The following is a 9,530-nucleotide window of genomic DNA, read 5'->3' as shown; positions in this document are numbered from 1 at the left end:
TGTGGGAAGCCGGGGCACTTCCAGAAAAACTGCCAACACTTTCCGAAGGAGAAAGGGGGAGCTGATGGTGTAGAGCCGAAGAAAATCCGAGACAGAAAGAACACCTCCGCAATCGTTGCGATTGAGGAGTTGTTGCTCATCAGTGAGCAAAACGAAGTGAATCTCGTCGGCGAAGGATCGACATGGGTGGTCTATTCGGGTACATCATTCCACCTAACCCTTGACTGAAAGTGCTTCTCATCCTATAGAGCCGAAGATCTTGGATCTATAAAGATGGGAAATGAAGGACCCTACCAAATCGTCAGCATTGGAGATGTGTGTTTGGAAACCTCAACCGGGTGCAAACTCGTGTTGAAAGATGTACGACACGTTCCGGAGGTTCAATTGAACCTAATACAAGCCAGTCGGCGATATGATGAACGCTACATAGGTAGCATTCGGAATAGTATCATGAAGTTTTGCCGAGTGTTACCGATATGGAACATTGTCTATCTTCAGTCCTTCGAGATAGAGCTCAAGGGGATTGCGTGGCAAGGTATGACGCCACACGAGATGTGAGCCGTAATCCGTTAGTTATGTAATAATGCGTATCTATGGGTGAAGGTTCACGACTACGACCAAGAACCTAAGTGCGCTACTACGCTGACTCTTACCCTATGCTTACAGAGACAACCTTACGAATAGCACAGAGATTACACAAGACAGCACGGGTTGCACAGACACAGAGAATCAGAGAAGATAAGATTCTATTAGAAAAAACCTCACGCTGTCGTGAAGATTTTCGGCAACGGTGTGAAATTTGTGTCTAACGAATGAAATTGAGAAGTTGCAATATGCACGTGTGAAAGGGGTGAAGGCCACACGCATATGGTAGCATGTTGTAAATAGGACTAAAATATACTTAACTCCAACGAAAGCTTTTGTGCCAGCTATCTCAAAGGTGAATAAATATTCTCTATCAGAATGCTCAAAAGATATTTCTCTTTGTATCTTGCTTCGTCTGTGTGCCTTGTTAGGATTTCTGATATGACTGATTTTGGGTTTGGACAAAAGGTCTTTCATCATGGGACAAATATCTAATGCTTTTCAGATTGAATATTTCTGGTTATTTTGGAGGGAGTTGTGATTTAGTCTATGCCAGTTGATTATAGCTTATGTCGTGGGTAGTGTCTAAACTTTACTTTTCAAAAGTCAGGAATACATGGAGTTGTGTGGAGTTTGCTTGCATGAATATTGGAATGGATGGTAGTACTGAATATGCATAAAATTAAATCGCTTTTGTGCAAAGACCATATAGAAAAGGGGCCAAATGGAAGATTTGTACTTCTCCTACATAAAAGTGGTTTTACTTAAGTAACACCCCTACGTATTTTTACTGGAATGAATGGGATCTGGATGTTTTTAGTGAAAGTAAACTGTCTATAGATTCGAATTGTTTTAATAAAATAAAAGGAAAAGAAAACGAGAGAGAAAGAGAACACATATGTATTTTTAGCTTGTGCACTTTTACTAGAATAAATGAGATTTGAAGTATTTTTATCGAAAGAAAATAGCTTTCTCTTTCTCATTAAGAAGATGTAGAAATGGATTTTAGGTAAAATGTTGACATATGTTTTGTCAAGCATAAACTATCATGTGCTTAAAAGACATCAGGTCTTAATACCATTAGGCCAAGTATATGTACATGCTACTATATTTTGTGTATCAAGTATAATGTTATGCCACATTATACTAAAATTTTCCCTAAAATTAACTTAAATATTGATGGTAGAAACTACTAATCAGGACCCACCCACCATCGGCCTCATTCCTCATGGTAATTGGTCTGAAATGCTTGTGATAGATCTCAATATCTAATATATCATACACTTTTAATTGCCTTTAAATGTGGAGCTGTTTTTTGTTCGATTGCAAGTTTGCAAATTGCAAAGCCAGTTATCACAGTAAAATGTTGGTTTTCAGGGAAACTTACTTGCACGAAAAATTCTGGTATAGCTGATTTATGTATGAGTATGTCCTGTTGAAGTGCTGTTTCATTATCATTATGAATTACAGGTTTACACATCTCTACATAGGCTGCAACCCAATCGTGTATGTTAAACGAGTACTGTAATGACGCTTCCTAAAGTCTTCCCGACATTGTAACTTTTTCCTGGTTTTGGGCTATTTTTGCGCATCCCAAGAGTGCTTCTTCTAGAGGTTTGATCCCTTTATTTTGCATATACAAAAAAGAATTTTGACTGATTTTAAAATGTGTTTAATCAATATTGTTAAGAAGAGCTAATGTAATTCCAGGGTAGGAAATAATAGAATAGGTACATGCATCTGCTGTAAACCTTCAAATACTTTGATTAGACTTGTTTGCACACAAATCTCATTTTTATCCAGAATACACCAAGCTTTGGTTTCTTTGTAAAACATTCTTTTCAGTCTAACGGTGTGTTTGGAGCTTTCAAGGTCATTGCTTCTTGTCAAACATAGGAAAGATTATTGTACTGAAATCTGAAATTTTCATGAATATGTGAATGTCAATGTTTTTGATGGAAAAGACGATCACATATGAATGGTGGCTTGGGCATCAATAGAGGAGAGAAGAAGATTCTCTCCAAAGAGGTGTCTAGTGCTTCTGAGGAGGAAAATGAGGATGTGATCAAGGGAGAAGCGGAAAGGCTAAGTGAAGCAAATCCCAGCCTAGACAATGCTTCACAAAGTTGAAGATCTTGGGATCAGAAGTACCAAGTATGGTTGGGGAAATGGGGGAAACAGAAACGAAAGGAATAAGTATCTAAGTTTGTAGAACTGGTAAATAAAGTAAAAATGGAAAAGGTGATGTTTGTTAACAGATTTATACCCATATAAAAATGTGTTCAATGAATTACCTAATACATGTAAAGTGCATTAAGGAAATGCCAGTCTACACAACTGTTTACTAAGGTGAAGGTCTTGGGATCAGAGTTGCTGAGTATGACAGGAAATGGGGGAAATATAAGTGGAAGAAATGAGTATTGAAGTCTGGAAACTGATAATGAAATGAAAACAGAAACAGGAGGTGTTTTCTTTTTCTGATTTATACCCATATATGAATGTGTTCAATGAATTAACTCATACATGTAAAGCACATTAAATATTTATAGAATCAAAGTAATAGCTAGAAGGTAGAAGTAAATAAAGTTTTTGAGAGCAGTCTGAGAGCACGAAAACAAGCTGATGTTTCTCAAGGAAGAGTTACCTGAGAAACGGGTTGACTTGTGTTTTGCAAAAGAAGCAATCATGGAAACACAGGAACAACAGATGTAAGATGGGCTAGACTAAGTTAATTGCACATTTTGTTTGAAGTTTAGCAAATGTATGATGTGACAGTGTGGCCACCTGCATGAAGCTATCTCTGCTAAGAAATGGAATGGATGCGGGATTGCCAGGGGAACTCTGGTGTATGCAATGGCTAGTCTTGCAGTGGCACCTGGAATGGAGCTAACAGAGGCTGCAGCTGACCAAAATCACACGTGAGAGGAGATGTCTGAAGACATGATGGATAGCTTGGTAAAGTGACCACAATATTTATTACACTTAGAGATATTGAGATATAGCAAAGCTCCTGCAATCTGAAGCTGACGGGAATGCGGCATGAGAGTAAGCACTTTTAGAGTATAGATGGATCAGAGAAAAACAATTGTGAAGATTACGAAGCCCAATATAACAATCAATAGAAACCAGGAAATGCCTCTGGATCATTGGCCAGTTGATACGTGGGTAGACCTCCAAATGGGTACACGTAGCATCTCCCCGAACATGAATTCCCCTGTAATAAGGAATTTGACTTCCATCATGTGATTATGCAACCTTTATTGGAGGGGTTAAGGAGACCTATAAAGGGAAAACCCCAAACCCTGAGTCACAGCGTATTGAGTGATGGCTACTGTAGGACTCTTGCCAAACCAGTCCACACTCTCGTGTAGCATGAAGAACCTTGTGGTAATGGCTAGCTTAGGCGTTTTGGCTTCCAAACCCTATTGGTTTTATGGCTCATTAAAGAGTTCCTGATTAGACCTCATCGTGTGAATGCGAATTTGGTGCATGTTACATTGTGTTTGCAAGTTCAGATTGTGGAACGTAACTAACACTAATGGTCTGGCATCCTTCAAAAAGATGTAGATAAACTTTAACTATGTATGTATCTTTAAGAGTTCCTTGCTGTGGTTTTTGCTCACAAATGTTTCATATGTAAACATACATTTGTAGGAGGGAACACCAATATTTCAAATATATTGTAGTCACAATCCCATTTCCATTTGTGAAGCAGTTATTTATTGTCTTACACATCATTGTTAGTAGGAATAGTGATTTGTAATGGAATGGGATATTTGACATGGTATTTCCTCTTTCCTCTGTTAACCTAATCTTAGGAATGCTGAAGTGGGTAGATACAGGGTACAATGTTTCAAATATGTATTAGTCATAATCCCATATCCATATGTGAAACATTTGTTTGTTTATCTTATACAGCATTTTGAGTTGGGATAGTGATTTGACTTCCTCTTCCCTCTCTTAATGCAATCTGTCATTTCCTACTTTATTCATCTCATTATTCTCATTCCATTTTCTAATTTCCTTATTTAAGGTAAAGTGCACTGCCCATAGATCATTTTACTGCTGTTTTGGTATTTTACTAACTTAACAATCTTGAAACAGGCAAGATTGTGTTGATTTGCCGAAGAGGAACGAAGAAAGATTCTTGGTAACTTATATTAGAAGAGAGGTTCAGACATGATTCAAATATATATACTCCTATTTTTGGTTCAAGGAATTGATTTGATTTTGAGTCGGTCATGATAACATACAATACCACAAATTTTGGGAAAAATGGGTCACAAGTCATATAATGTGTAATGCTTGTACATATAAAACAAAGGTTGTTTGTACTTTTGGAAATGGAAATTCATGTGTGCTGAATTGCTGAAGATGAGCAAAGAAAGATTCTTGGCAACATATATTAGAAGAGAGGTTCAGAGATGATACTCCTATTTTTTGCTCAAGGAATTGAATTGATTTTGAGTCGGTCTTGATAACATCAAATTCTGCAAATTTTGGAAATGAAGTCTTGTTGTGTGTGTGCTTGTTGTATGAGAACCAGATTTTTGTGTATGATTTATACTCAAGGATGATTCTGGAAGCTGCACCATTTTGAACTTCACTTTATGAAAACTTTTTTGTATCCTGCAGCTCTTAGAGAGACCAAATCCTGTTAAATGCTTAGCTAGATTTTGATCATATTTGTGAAAAAGAAGTTGTGAGTGTCCTATGACTTTGTTGTGTTTTCATGATAACAAGTCCATATTTGATTGTTGTGGGTTTCGTAAGTCTTTATGGCTTCTATAGTGAAATATATTGTGTGTCTATCTTTCTCTCCCCAAACAATTGGGGGGGAAACCCGTAACATCCTAACTTGTCATCATATTAGAAACAAGTGCTAGGCCCAAAGAGGTATTAGCCATGCAAAGAGTATACAAGTATATCATAGATTACCAAAACAAGCTTGGAATGTTGAATGCAAGGTACTAAAAACCAATCAACGCAAAATCCTCTCATTGATATTATGAAATGCTTTAAAAGATGGGGAGTAATATATATATTGGAGCTTTCGAGCAATGCAAGCATAGTATGAAGTTTGAACCATACGTGTATTTGCATTCGAGATTGTTTCAATCATTCGCGTATGGTAAACACCCACGAAGTATGGGAAATACCATACTTTTGTATTCATTATTAATTAATTAATTAATTATAAGGTAATTTTTTTAAGGCAAGAAAGCTAAGTTAAAAAGTGTAAAAAAAAACATAAGAATGTTTTGATAGCATACACATTCTTTTTGCATTCGTATGAAAAAGAATGTTTGCCAATGCATTCGATATATTACGTACTATACTATAAAGTATGAAGTAGTAAGATGCTAAAATGTCAAAATTAGAATATCACATTCCAAATGTTGACCTCCAATGTTAGCCTCGAACCAAGATAAAAATGCTAGAACATATCCGACCACCTCTTCCTACCCCCATGAGCATTGGTGCTTAAAGAGCCTTAACACTGCTCACTAGCTACTTGTTTAGGTAGGATCATGGCATCATCACCCTAATATGAACGTATTCAACGAACATAATGGAGGATGAATACCACTTCTTGCATGCTCAACATATGAGCTAAATTCACAAGAAGTATGATGACTTACTATATGGACACGACAATTTAGGTGTCATACCCAAATCCCCATCAAGAAGAGAGATCACATATGTGCGTACATTATTCTCACATAGAGAATTTTTACTACAGAGTAGTAACCCCATTGTAAGAGCGAAGAAAACTGGTAAATTTCCCACCTTCGGAGTAATATACAAGATTAAATGTTTATTTGGTCCCATAGGTCAAACTTGGTCTCCCTATAAAACGATAATGATTCTATTCTATTCTATTTGCAATGGCAAGTATACATTTGTAGTCTTAGAGTGAGTAAATCATTATAAGGCACTTATTGCTAGCATGTGGCCAACTATGTGAATATCAGGAGTTGGGTTGTTGAGGCTAAGAAGGTTGTATCCTTGCACGGAATCTGTCAATCACAAATTGACATATATTTTATAACTGTTCCAACCTCACAACGTTGATGTCGTTAAGTACTTGGTATAGTATGGGGTGAGGACGGATATAGAATGCACATCCTACACTTGCTTATACAAACACATCAAGTGTCCATTGAGTTTTTCAAAAGAGGTATGGAATGGGCCAAATTTTAACCTAGCCTAAGTCCATCTTTTCATGAAACGTCATACACTTTCAAATAGACAAGCATATATAATGTATATGGCTCTAACTTCTGTTCTCACCTAAATGGACCATCTTTACGAAGCGTATACACAAAGAATTGTCATTGGTCCCTTATCCACTTAGCACTACCTTGATGACTCGTAAGATAAATTGATATCGATAAGGATGTGGACGCCCTATTAATAAACTTGTTGCCTATTAAAGGCACCCCATTATGTTGTGATAACTTTGGAAGTGTCTAGTTTCATTTCTCTATATTTTTTCTTTAATGATTCAAGTATGTAAATGTTTTAAGTATTCTTCTAGATCTCAGCCATATGCAAAGTCCAATGACTCCCTTATGATGGGGCCCACATTTGAAGACGCAAACCGATAATTGTAAGGTTGTGTTGGCATACCATCCCGCCTCACCCCTCTCTACGGAACATTATCTTATCTTAAATGAGGTTTGAGGCTCCACACAACACATGTTTGCTATAGCATTGGACACCCATCTTAGTCGCATTGAACACCCATCTTGACTATCTTAATGCTACAATAGGTCTCCTCATATACAACATGTGACCTTGAACAAGTTAAGTTCTTGTAACTCAATATCCACATTTTAATGTCAACTACTCTAACTAATTTTCAAATAAATAATTAAGCACGTGTCCATAAGATATGGCTTGCTAAACTAATTTTCAAATAAATAAATAAGCACAAGCGTCCATAAGATACTACTTGCTATACATATAAATATGTAGAGGCATGGGGAGAGACATACATAGTGACAAGACACAACAATTAAGATCAAGATTTCATATAGAAGCAACTCTATAGAGGGAGAGATGGCCATGGTCCAAACATTGTCGTGCATGAAGGAAGTTCCTATCAACTTCATTGTCTCACCCGAGGATCGTCCTAGGCCACCACAACCCCTTCTTGAGAGGACCCTTCCTCTCATCGACCTAAGTGGCTTGCAATGCGACGCTCTTCCTTCCACCAAGGCCACCACATTGAGCGCCATCGCGAGTGCATGCGAGGAATGGGGCTTCTTCCAAGCGATCAACCATGGCATTCCGATCGACATCATCGAGGATGCTCGACGTAGTGCCAAAGATTTCTTCGAGCTCCCTAGTCCGGAAAAGCATGGCTATGTCGTCAATGCTGAGGACCAGAAGGACGGGGACATGGAGAAGTTGCAAGGGTACGGACGCACACTCTTCTTTCGAGGCACAGCTGACGACTGGATGGATTCCCTTTTCGGCTTCCTGGCTCCTCCTAGTCTCAAGAAGCTAGACTTGTGGCCTTCACAACCTCCACAACTAAGGTGCTCCCAAGTCATTGCCTAAACATGTTTTATGTTTTGTCATGGCCTAGTCTCATAGATCACGACGAGTCTCCCATGGATGTTAAAAAGATATCTATCTATCTAACTGGCATTTTGTTGTCCATTAGGACCTAATGTTACGTGCATTTCTAATGATGGCATTTTCGGTTCACCTTTATATTCCTCATAACACTTTCCCATCGAGGCATTTAGGTAGGTAGTGGGCCATGCATAGTTCTGTTACGGTAGAAACTTCATTTGTGCCATGAGATCAATCATTATGGATAATATTGCACATGTGGCCCCCAATACCAATTAGACCCAAACTTGTTTTCGGAAATACTTCTTATTGTAACTAAATTTTGTTCCTTGATTGTCAAAAATATTGAATGTCGCCTTCTTGTCCCAATGAACGTGCCAAAAAACATGTACTATAGACCTTATTTCCCAACATGGGACAATATTAATAGCCCATTTGAATGTCCATTTTCCCCAGGAGTGCAGTTGAGTCTTATGGCAATGAGGTAGAGGGCCTCATCAAGCGTCTCCTTGTGGCAATGTCTGAAAATCTAGGGTTCAAGGATAGTGATTACCTTGTGAACACATTCAAATGTAACAACTTGTTCTTCCGTGCAAACTACTATCCTCCATGTCCTCGACCTGACTTGGTCCTCGGGACACATGGTCATACCGACCATGGGTGTCTTACTATTCTACTACAAGATAAGGAGATGGATGGCCTCCAAGTGTTTAAGGATAATGCATGGTTCTCCATCAACCCAGTACCCAATGCAGTGGTCATCAATGTTGGGGATCAACTAAAAGTAAGACTTCTTTTACTACCTATAAAATATCAATGAAACTTTTATGGAAACATTCATCTAAATAAATGAGAGAAATTCTTTATGTTAGAAAGTTGCCCTTGGCATACAACGTACTCACCATACAAATGTTTATATAGGAGATAATGATTTCAATTTATTATTACGATTGTAGGCTTTGACGAATGGAAAATACAAAAGTGCGTTGCATCGTGGTGTCGTCGCCGAAGACAAAACTATAATGACCCTTGTGGCACACTTGGATCCCCCTAAGCTCGCCCATTAAATTTAACACTCAAACGTTACGATCTTACTATTGAAGTACTTCTTGTTTAGTAATGCACTTGCTATTGAAAATAATAGTCAGTCTTACGAGAATGACACAAAAATGTAAAATACATTTAATAAAATAAAATCATAATATATGGTTGAATAACTTTGATTTTGTGCCTTTTCAACATGTTATAAGAAATGAGGGGGAGTCAACAAAGTAAAGCCTTGTGGTATGAACAATTATATATAATGGTCCAAATCTAACAACAATATTTAGTGATCCTAGAATCGTGTTCCATTCCTT

General features: G+C 37.7%; 1 protein-coding gene and 1 long non-coding RNA gene across 3 annotated transcripts; both read left to right on the top strand.

The window, feature by feature from the left end:
- The first annotated feature begins 896 nt into the window (after positions 1-896).
- LOC147849308 (uncharacterized) lies at positions 897-4,935 on the top strand. Of its 2 annotated transcripts, none has more exons than XR_015531804.1 (3): positions 897-940; positions 2,056-2,199; positions 4,690-4,935. It is a non-coding gene; the product is annotated as an uncharacterized LOC147849308 (long non-coding RNA). The 2 variants fall into 2 exon arrangements; XR_015531805.1 differs by lacking the exon at positions 897-940 and adding an exon at positions 1,434-1,816.
- A 2,645-nt stretch (positions 4,936-7,580) lies between these two features.
- LOC147849307 (flavonol synthase/flavanone 3-hydroxylase-like) lies at positions 7,581-9,398 on the top strand. The gene is made up of 3 exons (XM_087337656.1): positions 7,581-8,132; positions 8,629-8,956; positions 9,129-9,398. Exons 1-3 carry the CDS (start codon positions 7,651-7,653, stop codon positions 9,237-9,239), a joined length of 921 nt encoding a protein of 306 aa, XP_087193782.1. The 5' UTR covers positions 7,581-7,650; the 3' UTR covers positions 9,240-9,398.
- The last annotated feature ends 132 nt before the right edge of the window (positions 9,399-9,530 follow it).

Source organism: Azolla caroliniana, unplaced genomic scaffold (genome assembly GCF_043228905.1).
Source record: "Azolla caroliniana isolate FFs.n. ecotype wild unplaced genomic scaffold, voAzoCaro1.0.p SCAF_83, whole genome shotgun sequence".
Taxonomy (NCBI): Eukaryota; Viridiplantae; Streptophyta; class Polypodiopsida; order Salviniales; family Salviniaceae; genus Azolla; species Azolla caroliniana.
This window is presented reverse-complemented; position numbering and strand designations above follow the sequence as displayed.